This window comes from Rhinichthys klamathensis, unplaced genomic scaffold (assembly GCF_029890125.1).
Source record: "Rhinichthys klamathensis goyatoka isolate OS25496 unplaced genomic scaffold, OSU_Roscu_1.1 h1tg000412l_1, whole genome shotgun sequence".
In the NCBI taxonomy this organism is placed as follows: Eukaryota; Metazoa; Chordata; class Actinopteri; order Cypriniformes; family Leuciscidae; genus Rhinichthys; species Rhinichthys klamathensis.
In genome coordinates, this window is record NW_026606912.1 from 701364 (window position 1) to 721491 (window position 20128).

Genomic DNA, 20128 nt, shown 5'->3' on the forward strand with positions numbered 1-20128 from the left:
CCTTTTCTTGTCTTGTTTTTTCCACCCACCTTAACGCAATTAACACCGCCACCATTTCCACTGTGTATACTCCTAAAAAATCTGATGTTCTTCTATTAATTCCTATTCCTTTAGCAGATATTGCCACCCCATATCCTGTTACTCCTGTCTCAGGTTTCTAGGGATGGCTGCCGCGAAACAGTCGTTCCGAAGCTTTGCGACATCCCGAAGCGCAGATGTTTCGAAACACTGATTCGAAGCGTGATTCAAAACACCCATGTCACGTGACTATGGCCAAACGAAGCCTCGAAGTGTTCCACTAAGTGTTTCATCAGGTGTGATCCGCCGAATCAGCATTTGATTGACACGGTCGGAAACAGACCACACAATCGCACATCTGTATAAAAGTGAAATCAACGCATATTGACCTCGTGGGTTTTTGTGAGGGGAGTTTGATTTTGAGATAGTGGATTTTTGGTGATATAGTGCGATTTGTTTAGTTATATTTAGGCTTATATTTAAATTTACACAACACATTGACTGATAGGCTAGAGACACAGAGTATACATATAGTGACACATTAATAGGTAGATATAAATATATATAGACAGCTAGATTAATAGATAGATAGATACATATATAGATAGATTAAAGATAGGCTACATATATAAATACATAGATTATAGATACATTTATAGATACATATCTAAATACATACATAGATTATAGATACATATACAGGTCCTTCTCAAAAAATTAGCATATTGTGATAAAGTTAATTATTTTCCATAATGTAATGATAAAAATTAAACTTTCATATTTTTTAGATTCATTGCACACCAACTGAAATATTTCAGGTCTTTTATTGTTTTAATACTGATGATTTTGGCATGCAGCTCATGAAAACCCAAAATTCCTGTCTCAAAAAATTAGCATATTTCATCCGACCAATAAAAGAAGTGTTTTTAATAAATAAAAAAAAGTCAACCTTCAAATAATTATGTTCAGTTATGCACTCAATAGTCAATACTTGGTCGGGAATCCTTTTGCAGAAATGACTGCTTCAATGCGGCGTGGCATGGAGGCAATCAGCCTGTGGCACTGCTGAGGTGTTATGGAGGCCCAGGATGCTTCGATAGCGGCCTTAAGCTCATCCAGAGTGTTGGGTCTTGCGTCTCTCAACTTTCTCTTCACAATATTCCACAGATTCTCTATGGGGTTCAGGTCAGGAGAGTTGGCAGGCCAATTGAGCACAGTAATACCATGGTCAGTAAACCATTTACCAGTGGTTTTGGCACTGTGAGCAGGTGCCAGGTCGTGCTGAAAAATGAAATCTTCATCTCCATAAAGCTTTTCAGCAGATGGAAGCATGAAGTGCTCCAAAATCTCCTGATAGCTAGCTGCATTGACCCTGCCCTTGATAAAACACAGTGGACCAACACCAGCAGCTGACATGGCACCCCAGACCATCACTGACTGTGGGTACTTGACACTGGACTTCAGGCATTTTGGCATTTCCTTCTCCCCAGTCTTCCTCCAGACTCTGGCACCTTGATTTCCGAATGACATGCAAAATTTGCTTTCATCCGGAAAAAGTACTTTTGACCACTGAGCAACAGTCCAGTGCTGCTTCTCTGTAGCCCAGGTCAGGCGCTTCTGCCGCTGTTTCTGGTTCAAAAGTGGCTTGACCTGGGGAATGCGGCACCTGTAGCCCATTTCCTGCACACGCCTGTGCACGGTGGCTCTGGATGTTTCTACTCCAGACTCAGTCCACTGCTTCCGCAGGTCCCCCAAGGTCTGGAATCGGTCCTTCTCCACAATTTACCTCAGGGTCCGGTCACCTCTTCTCGTTGTGCAGCATTTTTTGCCACACTTTTTCCTTCCCACAGACTTCCCACTGAGGTGCCTTGATACAGCACTCTGGGAACAGCCTATTTGTTCAGAAATTTCTTTCTGTGTCTTACCCTCTTGCTTGAGGGTGTCAATGATGGCCTTCTGGACAGCAGTCAGGTCGGCAGTCTTACCCATGATTGCGGTTTTGAGTAATGAAACAGGCTGGGAGTTTTTAAAAGCCTCAGGAATCTTTTGCAGGTGTTTAGAGTTAATTAGTTGAGTAATGAAACAGGCTGGGAGTTTTTAAAAGCCTCAGGAATCTTTTGCAGGTGTTTAGAGTTAATTAGTTGATTAAGATGATTAGGTTAATAGCTCGTTTAGATACCCTTTTCATGATATGCTAATTTTTTGAGATAGGAATTTTGGGTTTTCATGAGCTGTATGCCAAAATCATCAGTATTAAAACAATAAAAGACCTGAAATATTTCAGTTGGTGTGCAATGAATCTAAAATATATGAAAGTTTCATTTTTATCATTAGATTATGGAAAATAATTAACTTTATCACAATATGCTAATTTTTTTAGAAGGACCTGTCTCTAATTACATAGATAGATTAGAGATACATATCTAGATAGATTTGGATAGATAGATAAAATGGAGGCTCCCCAGAAGAGATGCTGTACATCTGTGGTGTGGGAGCATTTCCATTTAGAAACCCCAAATAAAGTGAGATGTGTGTATTGTGATCGGCAGCTCGCCTACTGCAACAATACATCATCCAGTAGAAACACAGGACAGTTTATGGGAACTTTTTGATACCCGTATCCATCAAACCTAGATGATACACAATGCTACAGCTGATGCCACAGTGGAAGTGAAAAAATACATCAACGATGCGTATTTGCCCAGAACTCATGATCCACTAACTTACTGGAAAGAGAGAGCAGTAATATTTTCTTCATTTGTATGTATTAGCTAAAAAATATCTTTGCATGCCAGCAACAAGTGTCCCTTGTGAGAGGATTTTTTCAAAGGCTGGAGAAATTATCTGTAAAAAAAAAGAAGTAGGCTAAGTCCTTCCACAGCAGAGAAATTAATATTTTTGAATAAACATATGTAAAAAAGTGAGACATTGTGGCTTGATTTATTTTATTAATATTCATTTTGCAGGACCAAAATAACATTATGCACAGTGAGGAGCCTATAGGTTGCCAGATTCACATATTAGAAAAGTACAATAATAAAAAATAAAAAAAAATTTCATGGCTCGTCAAGGTTGTTTCAGATCAACACCTGCAAGTGACCACTAGGTGTCACCGTGGAGACGGGTGTCGGATTGATTCGAAGCCTCGAAACAATATGGACCATTTGGTTCAACTGTTTCATTGCTTCACGAAGCCTCGATCTGCCCATCACTACAAATAAGAGTGCATAGAGCTTACATAGGCAAGAGTAAACGAGATAATAACACACAGGTAGAAGTAATTAGAACATGATTAGTCCAGGCAATGGGTTATGGGAAATGTAGTTCATGGTGAGATAAAGCAGATGGATCGAGTGTCCTCTGGTGAAGATCATGATAGTTGGTGGTTGTGACAATGGCAGTGTATTGTTTCTTTTGTTTGTTTAGCATATAAACAATAACAGCAAATTTCAGCAAGAAATGTAATTTTACATTTAAACTGTAATAATATAATATAATATAATATCTGCCTTTGTCCACAGTTTGCCTATGTATTGTTCAACACTGTTGTCATTTATTAAGCAGACAGTCCATCCAAATGAGGTCAGGCCTTCCGTTTAAACACTGTCTGTGTTAGATGTTAATTTACTAAAGGAAAAGGCTAATGATCTACATGCTTAATGATCTACATCAAATCAGTAAATGTGTAAGTAGACTTATGGTTGGACAAGCTCAAGTCCATATCACCCTCATTGCTTCTTTTGAGCCACATCAGAAGTTTATATCAGCAAAGATGAAGTTTGAGAACCTTTTGGCTGAGGTTGGGGGGTTTGGAAAATACCAGATCAGTATCATCGCCCTTTTGGTGATTCCGAGAGTCACACTGCCGTTTCACTTTCTGTTAAACAACTTTATCGCTGCTATCCCATCTCATCACTGTGACATCAGCTCTCTGGATGCTGACGGGATCCTTGGGAATCTGAGTCGAGAAGAGAGACTGACTGTCAGTATTCCTGCACAGGAGGATGGGACTCCTGCTTCCTGTCACATGTTCTCGTATCCTCAGTTCCACCTGCTGATGAACTCCTCCAGCAGCACAGAACTTCCTGTAGTGGAGTGTCAGAATGGATGGGAGTATGACAACAGCACATTTAAATCAGCCTTGGCTACTGAGGTAATTCACTTTATATGTTTTTTATTCAAATGCATTTTATAACTATACAGTATACTTTAATTTTAAGATTGTTAAATATTGTTTTCACAGTAATTCTTGGCCTAAATAAATGTTAAATTTAAAGTGTATGTTTGTTTTATGTTAACATTTTTGGGGTTTCCCCAAAACATTGGCTCAACAAATGGCATGAGTTTGGGGCTGGACTTTCTTTTTCTCTGGCCAGTGGCAGATGAGGGGTGTTTAAATTCTGTTTGGTGATGATAGCAGTGCAAGAATTACATCAGATTTTAAAAAACATGACAAATGCAAGTTTTGAATAAAGGAGAGTTGTACATCTGAATTAGACATTAAGCAGAATTATATCACTGATCAAAAGGAAAATTATATCTCTCTGATACTGTATGTGTCCCTCTTTCAGTTTGAATTGGTGTGCGACAGGAAAGGTCTGAATAAAGCCACAGCCACTATCTTCTTTGTTGGTGTGATGGTTGGAGCAGCTATTTTTGGCTGGCTGAGTGATAGGTGAGACCTTAGACTATAATCTGGCCCTTCAAGAGATGAAGAAAATGGCGAATGTCACATAATCATTATTTGAAGCAGTTCAACTACAGTCTATTGTTTTGTAAAGGCCACACCACATACTACAAACAAAAAGTATCTACGTACATTGAAGTTAGTTAAGTATTTATAATATAGACACATATTGTTAGTAAACAATATGAGTTTATAAATAAATAAAAATAACTGTTCTTAGTTACAATTTAATCAGAAAAATATTTTGCACAAACACAATGAGAGGTGAATAAATGGTCATCTCAATCAAGGTTGAAAGTTGAATAATACATTTGTGCAACAAAAATGCTTTATTTAACATATTGAGTTAAATGAAAATCTAGATATATTGCAGGAATTCAAATGACAGATTTTTGTGAATCACATGAATCATCTGAATAGAGCAATTCACTAAAAGGTTTAGGATTAGCCTATTCACTAAAACAATTAATCAGAATTACATACTTACGGAATGAATTTACTGTTTCGGTGGCAGCTTTGTTGTTTCCTTAAAGTTATTTAAAAAAGCGATGTAGTGTTTTGGTCACTTAATGCAGCCAGTTAGAAAAAGTAACTAGTTCTGGAAAAGCTACAATACTTTAAGAACAGCTGAACTACTGTCAAGCTACTGAAAAACACAATTGGTAGCAGCGCCGCCGCTCCCACCACGCGCATCACGCGCTGTGCGTAGGGCACCAAGTGCTGAGGGGGCACCAAAAATAGCCTAATGAAAAACCAATCATCAAACTTCTTGTTATAATCAGATTCAGCGCGTTCTTCCTCTTCATTCCGCAGCGGCGCCGAGCAGAGACAGAGAGCACGTCAGAAACACAGGACAGGGTGTGTGTGTGTGTGTGTGTCATGTGTGTGTTCATCTGAGCCTCATTGGTCTGTCACTGCTCGTCAATGTCAGAATATTTGAGATGACCAATCAAATCAAAGTAGGCGGGCTTTATGTTCACAGACGCTGAGCGCGAATTTTAACAGTGCAACTCGACGCTTCAGTGTACGGTCAAGTGCGAGATAAGATGTAAGTAGCTAAACTTAACTTTATTTGACAGTTTTTTTTAGGTCATAAATGTTAAACGAATGACAAAAAATAATTAGGCAAACTAATATAGTTTTGTCTAATTTCGCTATTTTGAACTGAAAATAGGCCTATGTAACATGTAGCCTAGTGTAATAGTTTAGGCTATTGTCATTGTGAGGGGACAAGAAACATGAACAAAGCCGTTTTCATCATGTTAGCCACAGGATTAATAATGAATGTGTACATATTGAGAATAAAATACAAATTGTAACCTTTAGAAAATTAAAAAAAAGCCAACTTTAGGAGGGGAAGAGACAGGGCAAGATAAAAACAAAGAGAAAAAGAGTGTGATGCTGATGAGGAGAGAAAAATAATCAGCTGCCCACTGACATGGTTTTAAAGCTGTTGTTATCGATATTTTTTTTTTTTTGCCTTCACAACATCTTAAAATGCACATCTGTAGTTCAGAAAAATCCAAAATTTCCCCCGAACACCCCTAACTAACCTGCCTCAAATTCGGAACCCCAGTGATTATAAAACCATGCCATTGCATGGTAATGAAACTAGTTAATAGTAAGCATTAGACCCTAAACTAAAGTGTTACTTTTTAATGTTTGCATTTTTTTTATAAATCATACCCTCATTGGGGGCTTAGCCCCCCTAAATGAAAATCCTAAATTAAAATGTTTTTTTTTTTTTTTAGGGGGGGCGGGGGGGCATCATAAAGGAATTATGCTTAGGGCACCAAAATGGCTAGCAGCGGCACTGATTGGTAGCATGTATTTTTCTTAGTCACTTCCCAACACTGTAGGCTACTTCCACATCTGTCAGTCACTACAACATAATGTCGACTGACAAATGGGGTCTCAGTTGGGAGTCCCAATCACCTCTGAGATTTAAGAAAATGGCCAATGGAATTGGTGAGTGGAATTTGCTCCAGAACCGAGTGGTTGCACAGTGATCACTCTTCCAATGACCATGCAACGAGTGTGTTACGGAGATCATTCTATGGAGAGGGGGCATTCAGTGGGTTTCGCCATTCTAAAAGAGCAGTGCAAAGTTAAGTGCAGTGAAATCCTCGCGGGCACTTCAGCGCAAAGAGCTGATTTTTTCTAAAAGAGCAATTACGTTCGGTGAGCGTCTTTTTAAAGATGTCTTTCTGTCCGTGTGTTTCTGGATGCGGTTGTTTCCTGTCTTCCTATGATGAGTGCATGCTGAGACAGCATTCATGGATGGCTACCTGCGAGGGCATGACCATGTCGACACTGCGGTTGCTAGTCTCTTTCCTCATGAAGGCTGGAGTCCCCTCTGCAGTTACCCAGCATGCTGCGTCTGCACCATGCAGAGCCATAGGCATGCTTGACACTCTATGAGACCTTAGGGTTACAGTGGGAGCGTTTTCTGCCGGGCTAGTCCCCACGGAACTCCTGCTCCTCTGCAGTGTCATGTGCCATCGAGCTGTCGAGTGATTGCGTGGGTCCTTCTCACAGGGGATCCAGGGTGTCATTCGGCCTCCGTGTGAGGATCATATGTTAATAGCTGCATCGGAGAGCGGGCTATTGTCCTCTGCAGAGAAAGATGATAATAATAATAATAATAAACTTTATTTTCTATAGCGTCTTTAAAAATAGCATCTCAAAGCGCTCCAAAAGAATAAGATCAAATAAAACATACAATTATACAAACAATGCATTAATGAAAGTGAAATACAGAAAAAGATAGTATACCAAATAAAACCATACTATCAATATGAAGCCGAGCTTCCCACTTCGGGCATGGTCACTCAGGCTTAGTCGGATGCAGAGTTGACGGCCATACTTGCCCGCGTTCTGCCCCAGTGCCTTTCTTCCCAGAATGAGGAGGTTCAGAAGTCGTTGAATGCACCTTTCACTCCTTGAAGCCTTTTTTTAATTTTTATGAAAAGAGCAGTTTCCTCCATCTCCATACAGGGCACGGTCTGGAAGTGAGTGACACTTTGGTCATCTCTGGCCATCCCTCCGCAGGAGCAGGATGGTTGAGCCTTGCTGGCCCACCCGGACCTGGTTTTCGATCCTGATGTTTCTCGCGACAGACCCACCCTAGAAGATTCCCCTGAGGAAGGACCTTCTTTCTCAGGGACGGGGAACCATATGGCACCCACATCTGGATCTCTGGAACCTCCACGTGTGGCTTCTGGATGGGATGCGGAAGACTTAAGTGGCCTACCACTGGCGGTGGTAGACACTATCACTCAAGCCAGAGCTTACTCTACTAGGAGAGCTTATACTTTGAAGTGGAGTCTGTTCGCTAAGTGGTGCTCTTCCCGTCAGGAAGACCGCCGGAGATGCCCGATCGGTTCTGTGCTTTCCTTCCTGCAAGAAGGGTTGGAGCGGATGCTGTCCCCCTCCACCTTGAAGCTGTCTGTTGCCGCCATTGCGGCACATCATGTTGCAGTTGATGGTAAGTCACTAGGAAAGCACAACCTGATCGTCTTGTGTCAAGCTCATCCCCTCCTGGGGGAAGCTCATCTCTCTGTGGTCCTTTCTGGTCTGCAGAGAGCTCCCTTTGAGCAGTCAGTTGAGCTTAAGAGCCGGTCTCTAAAGACAGCACTCCTGACCGCGCTCACTTCCATCAAGAGGGTGGAATTTTTGGTCAGCAAATCATGCCTTGATTCCCCCGGCCCAGATATGTTGCGTTTACGCGCCCTGTGCATTTACGTGGACCACACACAGAACTTCAGAAGCTCGGAGCAGATCTTTGTCTGCTTTGGAGGTCAGCAGAAGGGAAAGGTTGTCTCCAAGCAGGGGTTGGCCCACTGGATAGTGGATGCCATCACCTTGACTTACCAATCCCAAGGCGAGCCATGCCCCCTCAGAGTGAGGGCCAACTCCACTCGAAGTCTAGCCTTCTCCTAGGCGTAGGCACGCAGTGCTTCTTTGGCAGACATCTGCAGAGTTGTGGGCTGGGTGACATCTAATACCATCGCAAGATTCTACAATCTCCGGGTGGAGCTGGTTTCTTCCTGTGTGTTGGGTACAAACAGGTAATATGCAGGAAGGCTGGCTCTGTGTCTCGCTTGCAGCACCGGTCCCATCTAAGTGGGGGATACGAGCGCCTTTTTGGGTCTCCAGCTGAGTTCCGCGCTTGGCAAACCCTGGATTGAGTTTCCTCAGAGCATCCATCGGTAGTCAGACGCGGCGAAGGTGTCCAACGCCAGGTCCAGTACTCGAGTGCATACCCGCTCGGTCAGCCCCTGTACTGGACAAGATGCCCTATGTGTTGTGATTCCCCCTTGGTAATCCCATATGTGTATTCTTCCATGGTACGGTTTCCCTCTCTGTAAACCCTTGTCTTACCCTGGGCAGATTTACTATGCCCCGTCTTTGCGTCTGTATTAGTTCCATCCCTGTCTAGGCAGGACCTACCACAGAGGCCTTTTCCATATGTAGCATTGTCCCATGGGTCAGTCTATGTGTGTATTTCCACATGTTCCTCTCTACGGGTAGGATGTGGCATCCATAGTGTCCCTTTCCATTGGACTCCCCAGTGCTAATAACACTGGACATGGCTGAAAAAAAAGGGAATTGAGCCCCGAAGCACTCTTCCCATGAAATAAAATGTAAAAGGAAAAGCAGCTACAACCGTCTTCATGGTTAGCCCTGTCCCTTCTATCCCATTAGCATGGAGGACTAATATTCTGGGCTGACGTGGGGTGCAGGGTAGGTTACGACTCAACGGGAGTATTTGCCAAAAGGGCACGCTACAGCTTGCCAGCATTTGCATTTCCATCACTTGTAACAGAGTTCAGTGGTTGTGGGGTTTTCCATATAGACGCAATTTAGACCCCATAAATGGCCGGGGCCCTTGTCTCTGCTCCTCAGCATAAACCTGAATGAGTGGATGCATGCTGCTATTTTATATACCCTTATGTGCAGGGGAGTGGCTCAAAATGCAAATTCCACTCACCAATTCCATTGGCCATTTTTGTAAAAATGTATAGGTCATTGGGGCTCCCAAGTGAGACCCCATTTGTCAGTCGACATAAAGTTTCTGTTCCTTCCCCCAGTGAACAAGGGTTACATCAGTAACCAAGACGTCCTGTTTACCTAATTCCAGGTACGGTAGGAAACGAATGCTGATGATGTCGTACTTGATATCCATTTCATTTGGAGTGGCCAGTGCATTCTCTCAGTCCTTCATCATGTTTGCTATAATGAGATTCTTCACTGGAATGGGCCTTACAGGCATCAGCATAATCTCCATTGTCCTGTGTGAGTGCTCTACATGCCTGGACTTGGGCAACTACTTAATATGTTTTTTATAATTAATATGCTTATTTCGGTAAATTTATTCACAATCACAATTACCAGATTACTTCACAATTATACAGTGGCTCTGTCTTTGTTTCTAATTTGCTTTTTCTTAATGCTCCTTGTTTTCAACCTTTTTTAACAAGTCAGTTATATAAATTAATTAATCAATTAATCAATGAATAAATGATTCAATGACTCGCTCATAAAGACAGTCACTGTGTCCGAATATGCTTAATTCCATACTGTACAGTATGTGAATACAGTCCGGCAAAAGTTGACTCCTGCTGAGATTCTGGAGTGTGCATTTGATGGACACTTTACTACTGTATTCCATGCAGCCATGAAGGAGTTGTAAGGAAAGTTTCAAAAGTAAGTTTCAAACTAAATGTTGTACCAAGTACCAGTATGCAATTTCAGATTGCATGACACTTGTTTAGTATCTGAATGAAGCAGCGTTTTTTAACAAATTGATTGAATGAATGATTCTATGACTTGTTTTGTTCCTGTATGAATCAGTGTTTTGAATGAGTCGATTAAATGATTGAATGGCTCACTCATAAAAAAGGCACTTGGTCTAAAGATGTAACTTTGTAGAAAGTCACCTAAAGATCTTCATCTCTAATGTCATATCTAACTGACAGTCTATTTTAAATAATAAAACATTATTGTTATTCTTCATCAGGCGTAGAATGGGCTGATATTGCACACAGGACGATTGCTGCTGTTGTAATCAGTCTTGATTGGTCTGTCAGCACTATGATATTGCCTGGCATTGCTTATTTCGTCAATGACTGGAGGACTCTGATCATCACGGTAACAGCTCCCCTCGGACTGGCATTGATTACATGGAGGTAAGATGTTACTATTGTAACGTGTTCAAAATCCTGTTTTGTTACAAATAAGGATGCATTTAATGTTAATGTTGTACTTTATTCGTTTTATGTGATTCGTTTGATTCGATGTTCAAGTTTAATATGGAATGAGGCTCCACCCCTTTGGGAGTTATGAGGGAACCTGGGAGATAGGGGGAGTGAAAAGAGCGCCTCGCTGGTTCAAGTGCAGTTCTCTTATAAGCGGGTGTGTATGGCATGGGCTGTGGCCGACAACAGCCTCTAATAAACACCTTTTGTGATTAGAACTGTCTCCTCCTTGCCTAAGAACGCTACAACTGGTGTCAGAAGTAAAAAGAATTGAAAACAGCTAGGGGGTACAACCGCTGATTTGAGTCCTGACTGAACGTGCATTGGCCAAGCAGCTGCTATCTTCCACTGGTGAGAATGGATTATCCAGTTCATATTAAGATGGAGGAAGATGACGGCTATGCTGGAGCTGGGTCGGCGATGTAAGGACTGGGCGAGGGTGAATCTGAAAGGACTAAATACATCCTGCTAAAGACCCAAAAAGCCTGGAATGTAAATTTACACACACACACACACACACACACACACACACACACACACACACACACACACACACACACACACACACACACACACGCATCCCCCACAAGTGAAGCCTGCTCAGGACAGAGCGTGGTTTCCAGTTACGAGACACTTTTATGACTGACTTGGAATTTGATGTTCAAGAGAAGGAAACTTCTCTTTTTAAAAGACATTTAACCAGATATATTCGATGTGTTTTTATGTGTGTCCATTTTCCCATGTCACATTGGAATGGCTATGATTTTATCGTGGCTTAAAGTGAATTATAAATACCTTCATTATGCATTTTATGAATAACTGTCTATTCCCATAACTGGTACACATAGTTCTGGACACCTCCAGAATGCTTTCGGTGTGATCAATCAGAATACGTACAGTAATATCCAGTAAAATATAGTTTACTATGTTTTCCATCTTTGGAGTGAAAAGAGACCAAAACTAACATCACTGGGTTCTTAGATAACAGCGTTTACGACCCAAAGGAATGTTCACAGAACTGTGGCTCTCTCTGAATTCTAACCAAGGAGGAGAAATGAATCCTGTATTCATATATATATATATATATATTATATATCCACTTGAGAATTGCATGAACAATGTATCTAAGTTCCCTATTTCATGAATTGCCTTTCTGTGGTTTGGTCTATGTTTCTCGACAACTCTAATGGGATAATGTTTCAAACTTTGCCAACTAAGGTTTAACCAAATCCATTTGTGGCAAGTTTGGTCTCGATAAACTCCAATCTTCGTTCCCCATTTGTTAATTGACATTACATTTTGCTAAACTTTGTGACACATTAGTATTATAAGAATTGTGAAGATTCTTCTCTTAAACAACCGACGAAATTAGGGTTTCAAATGTCTCTCTCTGAGACAAAGAGCAATAAAAAACCAAAGTCCCGCCTGTGAATTCCAACCCTCTAATTGGCCAAGCCGACAGGAAGAGGCTGGATTTCTCAAAAAGTGATAAATGACGCTCCCCCCCTCCGCTCGCTCTCTTCCTCCCTTGTCCTCGTGTTATAATGTAACGTCTCGCCTCCGGGCGAGCTCTTCGCCTTTCTTTTTATTTGTTTCTAGTTTCGTTTGTGTTTTTCAGTTTTAGATAAGTCTCCGTGTTTAATTCCAATCGACGAGTGAAAAGAAAACCGCGTGACATATCTCTTCAGCAAATCCATCTACAAGGGACCTTTAAACGAGCGCGCTCGCTTTGAAGGAGAAACACGCGCACGTGACCGCGTGACGCGCCGGACCGAGCGACGCACGCGCTTCTTCACCAGCCATGCAAAGATGTAACGTTAACTCCGCGTGATTTCCCCGTAGAGATCTTTATTTCTTTTTTGTTAGTCAAAGTTTTGTTTTCCGTAGTTGACTCAGTTCACTTCCACGAAGTGAAACGAACTTAGCCAAACTATTTCCCTTTGGTAATGTTACCCCAAAGACTTTGAACCTCCGTTCAACACACGCGCCAAGCAGCCCACGTGACGCTTCCTCACACACAAAGGACTCAGCTCACGCGGCCAGACAGGGCCGTACGGGAATGCCTCGACACACCGAGAGACCATAACATAACTTGTGCAAGTATAATCTCTTTATAGAGCTTCTAAGAAGCTTTAAGATGATGTTTCGTGTTGTAATCGGAGAGGTGAATGTCTTAGGTAAAATTCTGCCACTGTTCTCTCTCTCTCCCCATCCCCTTCTCTCTCTCTCTTACTCGCTCACGCGTGTAAGTTATCCATTGTCCAAACTTTACGCATTTCTCATTCATTGATGTCTTATTGTATTGTTCATTGATGTCTATGTGTTTGTAAATACATATATCCCGTGTAACCGTAGTAAATACATAAGTAGTCATGCCTCTATTAAATTAATTATATATTCATTTGATTGATGTACTGTCTCTTTGCTCAGTTTCAAGTCCCTTAAGTGCCAAAGATCTTATGCTACAAGCTTACTAAAATTAAATATACCTTAAAGGGTATGTGTTTATAGGGCGGGAAACCCAATTCTTCTGGCCAGAGAATTGCGTTTCCTGAAATCCTATAAAGTAAGATGATATTGTGGAGCCCCACAAATATTATCCTGACAATTGAGCTAATTCATTTTACCTGTTTTGTGAAACGTGGTCCGTGTAATTAATTGCAATCAACTTGTGGTTAATTTCAAGGATTCACATGCATGCATGCAGGTAAAATGACAGATCCTCCCTTATCGGGAGATTTATTAACATGTAAGACTGATCTATTCCAAACATGCATGAATAATTACTAATTACCAATTATTAATTGTGATATGCAAATTCCCCACGGATTAGATCCGCCCTTGAATCCTTACAGCGAATATGTTTGGTGTGCACACCGCGCCGGTCTCCAGTCATTTCGAGGCAAATTCGGTAAAACAAGAGCCGTGTGAAGCCGCAGGCGCGGGCAAGAAAGTGAGCCGCCATTACCCGCCGCTGCCGAATGTCATGAGCCGCCATTACCAGCCGCGGCCAAACGACATGACGTCAGACGTCGGTGCGTCGATCTCGAGTGATGCGAGGGGACAAAAGGTAAACAATAATGGAGTCGGCCATGAATTGAATATGCCGGCTGTAATAAAAACACCAAAATACGCCGGCAAATCGGATTGGGAGGCTATTCATGCCCAATTTGAACTATTAGCTCATGCATATGCTTGGTCAGAGGAACAGAAAGCCCGTCAACTCGCTCTTTGCTTGACAGATGATGCACTTTCGTGTCTGTTGCTGCTTGATACTTGTGAGAGGGCTGATTATGGCGCATTGGTCGGTGCATTGAGACGCCGCTTTGGACAGTGTTTCCGATCTGAACTTCCGGTCTGAATTACACAGCCATCAAAGAATTCCGGGAGAACCACTGCGGGTTCTGGCCAATGATATTGATTCTCTAGTAAGGCGAGTTTATGCACATATTCCTCCATCAGTGCAGAGCGAGCTGGCCCGTGATCAGTTCATCAGAGCTCTTTCCCCAGCGGAGCATACATACACAGCTTGCACGCCCACGTGATTTGGCCGAGGCTTTGGAGTGGGCACTGGAGAGGGAAATGGCGGTTGAGGCAGCAATGCGGGGGTCAGCAATGCGAGGGTCAGACCCCTCCCCCACCATCAGGGCAGCTGGAGGGGGTGACATGGCTTCACCAAAACCTGAGTGGCTGGAGGAGATTACGGAGATGATTCGTGGATTGGCGCTGCCTCCACCCAGGAGGTAGACACAGCAGACACAGGCCCGCCTTTGCTGGGGGTGTGGTCAGCCTGGACATCTGGTTAAGGAATGCCCTATGCTGGCTAGGAATTCGGTAAACAGGAGGGGGAGCAGTAGGCGGGACGCTGCAGACCCCCAAGACCATGTCCCGCTCGTCATTGGAACACGCAGACAGGCCCAGCATGAACAACGGGACTAAAGAACATGGGGTGGTGGTGGTGGGAAGATTTTTACCATATTCCTATTTGCATTGAGGGAGCGGAATGCACGGCCCTAGTAGACACAGGGTTTACAGTTACTGTGGTTCGTCCAGAGGTGGTGCCGGAGGAAACACGGCTAGAAGACACAGCAGTTCAACTCCGCACAGTGACCAGTGAGCTAGCACCGATGATAGGAAGGGGGCTGTGGACACTCACCGTGGGGGGCGTGAATATGCAGCATCTGGTGTGGATAGCTAATGTACAAGACAGTTGTATCTTGGGTTTGGACTTTTTGAGGGACCATGGCTGTCAGTTAGACCTGTCCAAGGCCACATTGAGTTTCGGCAATGGTCAGGTGGTGAGGATGAGGCCACCAGGCGCTCGTCAAACAGATGGGCTGACTATAGGTTCCTGGGGGGGGTGGGGGGGGTGTCGATTACCGGAGGCTCAATGCAGTGACACGGAAAGACTCGTACCTCTCCCACGCGTGGACGAATGCTTGGATCTTGTGGCTGGCTCTTGCTGGTTTTCATCATTGGACTTGAGGAGGGGGTACTGTCAAGTGCCTCTGAAGCCAGAAACTCGACCCAAGACAGCTTTTTGTACGGGAAGAGGTTTGTGTCAATTTAAAGTCCTATGTTTTGGTCTTTGCAATGCCCCTGCCACATTTGAGCGCCTAATGGAGAGGGTGCAGGAAGGCATTCCACGGCAGCAGTGTCTGGTGTTTTTGGATGACATACTGGCACATAGGAGCTCATTCCATTCAGCTATCACAAGCCCTGCGGGTAGTGCTGGAGAAAATCAGAGCAGCGGGTCTGAAATTACATCCCAATAAATGCTGGCTGTTAAGCAGAGAAGTGACCTTTTTGGGGCATCACATTGACAGTGAGGGGATTGGCATAGCGGAAGACAAGGCCAGAACCGTAGGGGAGTGGCCTATCCCGGTGAGTCAGAAGGAGTTAAAAAGCTTCTTGGGTCTGGCATCCTAATACAGGAAGTTTGTAAGGGGTTTTTCTTGTATTGCTGCTCCCTTGTACAAGCTCCTGCAGAAGGATCAGTGCTTTGTCTGGTCAGAGTGCTGTCAAAAGGCTTTTGATACTCTCAAGCAAGCCCTGGTGTGCGCGCCCATTCTGGCACCTCCCGATCCCAACTGCCCTTCGTTCTTGATACAGATGCAAGTGGGGATGGAATAGGGGCTGTTTTGTCCCAAGTGTGGCCAGACGGAGAGAAAGTAGTAGCATATTTCAGCAAGCTGCTAAACAAAGCTGAAAAAGGTATTGTGTCACACGACGAAAGCTGTTGGCCACAATTTCTGGCACTTCAAGTGCTACTTGGGTGGTCGGCACTTCACCATACGCTCTGACCATGCCTCCTTGCAGTGGTTGATGACTTTCAAGGAACCAGAGGGCCAGGTGGCTCGTTGGCTCAAGGAATTGCAGAGTTATAAGTTCACCATTACTCATCGTGCAGGGGAACGCCATGGTAATGCAGACGCCCTGTCGAGACATCCATGTAGTATGCCGGAATACAGGTATTGTGAGCGCAGAGAAGCCAGAGAGTGGGAGTTTAGCCGGAAAGTGGATGGTAGCGATTGGCCCGAGCCGGTCTGTCGGGAGCTACAGGAGGTGGATGTCACTCAATGGGAGGAGAATCAAAGGGGGGACCCAGACCTACAGCCTGTGATCCTCTGGGTAGAGGCACAGCAACGACCACCATGGGAGGCGACTTTGGGGTCGGAGAGCTAGTTTGGGCAGTTAGGAAGAGAGGAAGGTGCCCTAAGCTGGACAACCACTGGGTGGGACCATGCCCGATATTGGACAAGCTGGGGGAGGTGGTGTATCGAGTGCAGTTGCCTTCTCGGGGGCGCAAAGTGATACTGCATCGTGATAGGCTGGCGTACTTCCTTCACAAGACAGTGAGACTCAAAGGGGGTCAGAGGGGGTAATTGACCAGTTGATATGGCCAGTAGTGGCCAGCAGGTGACACCGCTGCCCGACATCCCTCAGGGTGATCATTCGCAGGGCTCAGAGGAAGCGGCACCTGAAGTCAAAAATCACATGCTACTCAGGGGGCGTCCCAGGAGGGAGAGGAGAACCCCAGTCAGATTTTGAGACTTTGTCCTTGGGGTCGAGGACTTCAGTTAGAGGGGGGTAATGTAACGTGTTCAAAATGATGTTTTGTTACAAATAAGGATGCATTTAATGTCAATGTTGTACTTTATTCGTTTTATGTGATTCGTTTGATTCGTTGTTCAAGTTTAATATGGAATGAGGCTCCACCCCTTTGGGAGTTATGGGGGAGTGAAAAGAGCGCCTCGCTGGTTCAAGTGCGGTTCTCTTATAAACGGGTATGTATGGCGTGGGCTGTGGCCGACAACAGCCTCTAATAAACACCTTTTGTGATTAGAACTGTCTCGTCCTTGCCTGAGAACGCTACACTATGATTGATTCTCATGTCCAGTTTTCCCAAATCACATAATTCTTGTTTGCTAGGTGGATTCCAGAGTCAGCACGATGGCTCATAGCCAATGGACGACTGGAAGAGGCCCATCTTTATCTGAGCAAATGTGCCTCAGCTAATAACAGGCAACACAACCTCAGAGATATTAAACCAGAGGTAACCTTTTAATATGTAACATTGAGAAAGATCCAATTTTCGGCATTTTCCTAAAGCTTTTGAGAACATGATTTTCAGACCCTTGCTAATGTTATAATTGCTGAGGACAGAGGTGACAAGAAGTACTCGTATCTGGATCTTGTGAGGTCTTCTAAGATGAGGAAACTGGCTCTGCTTACAGGAATCACTTGGTAGGAATGTTTTACCTAGGTTATAGACTTTATGATGGCTAAAAGTATGGTTTGCTCTTTAAATTCAAATCTGAACAACCTGGTTTACTAAGAGAAGATATTGAGGTAAATTGTTTTTGCAGGTTTGGAGTGGCATTCACTTACTACGGTATCAGTTTGAACATCAGTGGCTTTGGGCTGAACCTGTACCTCACCCAGTTTATTTATGGTGCCATAGAGATGCCATCAAAACTGGTGGCCTATGTGTGTCTTGATAAACTAGGCCGCAGGTACAGTCAGGTGGGAACGCTGATTACAACAGGGGTCTGCACTGGCATCACTGTCCTTATTCCCAGAGGTAAAGGATAGAGAACAATCATTTATTTGGATACCACAATCATGTGTGACTGTGAATGTTTGTTTTATTTAGTTTATTCAGTTACAGAACAACAATATATTGGAATGTCACAGTCATAAAAGACTAAAAGTCATCCATTGTGATATCACAGTCATCTGTTCAGACTGTCAATCATTTAAAAAAATTATATTTAAGTGAAACGGCTTTTTGAACAAGAAAAAATGTAGGGCGGGACTTTTGATTGGATTGTTGTGGTTTGCTATTGCTGTAATCTCATGCGAGTAAAAACATCATTGGAGAAGAGAAGAGATGTCGCTGCAAGAGGGAAGGGAAATTATTTTGATTAAACTAGGGCACATGAAAAAAATGTTTTTAAATAATGGTGTGCATGGAAAAATCATTTATAATACATCCTGCTATATTCCTTTAAAAAAGGGAAATTGTCCATTTTGATTTCATGGTAACTTTAAAAGGCTTTTTAATGTCAAAATCAATTGTGTCAAGTTAACGTTGAAGTATGTATTTTTTCTAGTGTTAAAATGCTTTATCTTATCCCAGTTTAATTTGCATAAAGGCAAATATAATTGAGCCATTTATGGGCTGATTTCCACACAATGTACAACAAAATCAAAACATTGCTCTTCTGATTTAAGTGTACTAACAAGGTTTTGCAGGTTATTATGCAGATGTAATTACACCACCTGGCCACAAAAAGCATTTTTTCTCCAATTTATGCCAAGTAGCTACGTATTTAATAAAATACATTTTCATGTGGCTCTCAAAATATTAGTTACATTTTAGTTAAACATTTCAGTTATGCCATTTATGGTGAATGGCTCAGGTGATGGCACAGACATTTCACACTGAACTTCACCTATGTTCAAATTCTCCAGCTGTCTCTGTGTCCGTCTCTAGATTTGTTGCTGCCTCGTACAGTCATTGCTGTACTGGGTAAAGGATTCTCAGAGGCCTCCTTCACATGTCTTTTCCTCTATACCACTGAGCTGTACCCGACTGTGTTACGGTCAGTTTATCATTTACAAATGCTCTTGATGTTTGTGCATAATAAAATGCAATAAGCTAAAATTTGTTCAGCAAAGAAATGGGTTATTAACACTCTTTCTCTTTTGACCATAGGCAGAATGGATTAGGCTATAGTTCATTTGTTGGTCGTGTTGGTGTCTCTTTAGCACCTCTTGTGAGCCTCCTGGACGAGGTGTGGCTCCCTCTGCCACAGGTCCTGTTTTGCTCCGTAGCCGTCATTGCAGGCTTTGTTGCGCTGCTCCTCCCTGAGACCCACAATGTGCGGCTTCCTGAGACTATTGAGGACATTGAGAAAACTAGGTGATTGATCATTTACTATATACTACTACTACTAGAATGAAAGATAATAAAAAATTATTGTCATAATATAGTTTTCATGACACTTAAAATATCTCACTGTGTTCAAAAGGAACTTGATATAAAAATATTAAATACATATTTTTGTTTAATTAACTTAAACCACTGTTTTTTTTTTCTCAGGAAAAGATCAGTGTGTTCACAACTTGAATATCAGCTTGGAAATGAGCTCTACAAGGACACAAAATGAATCTAACCTGTAGAGAAGATGAATCTAATAAAAATCAAATTCATCACTGAAGTCTCTTGGTCTTAACTTACTCTTAACTTACTCTTCCGCCAATCTACAAAGCCTTTTCCTCTATATAAACTCAGCAAAAAAAGAAATGTCCCTTTTTCAGGATACTGTACTTAAATAAAAGTTTTTTTAAAGGGTTTAAACAATGTTTTTTGTGCTTATTCCATGAACCATGAAAAACCAGAAGGCATGAGGACTGCAGATGTAGCCAGAGCAATAAACTGCAATGTCCGTGATGTAAGACGCTTAAGACAGTGCTACAGGGAAACAGGAAAGACAGCTGATCATCCTTGCAGTGCCAAACCACATGTAACCATATGTCCTCCCAGACTTGTTTGAGAACAAATGCCTTGGTGGAAGAGTGGGCAGTGGGGGAACATCGCACAGCGAGAACGGGCAAATCTGGCTCAGCCCATGAGGATGAGATGCACTGTACTTAA

General features: G+C 42.8%; 1 protein-coding gene across 1 annotated transcript; it reads left to right on the forward strand.

Annotated features, from left to right (window-relative positions):
- The first annotated feature begins 3652 nt into the window (after positions 1-3652).
- On the forward strand, positions 3653-19691 carry LOC130070632 (solute carrier family 22 member 7-like). Its single transcript, XM_056235099.1, has 10 exons — positions 3653-4171; positions 4590-4693; positions 9849-10003; positions 10728-10896; positions 17398-17521; positions 17600-17712; positions 17835-18049; positions 18965-19073; positions 19187-19393; positions 19574-19691. The coding sequence occupies exons 1-10, from the start codon at positions 3662-3664 to the stop codon at positions 19638-19640; spliced, it is 1773 nt and encodes a 590-aa protein (XP_056091074.1). The 5' UTR covers positions 3653-3661; the 3' UTR covers positions 19641-19691.
- Positions 19692-20128: the final 437 nt, after the last annotated feature.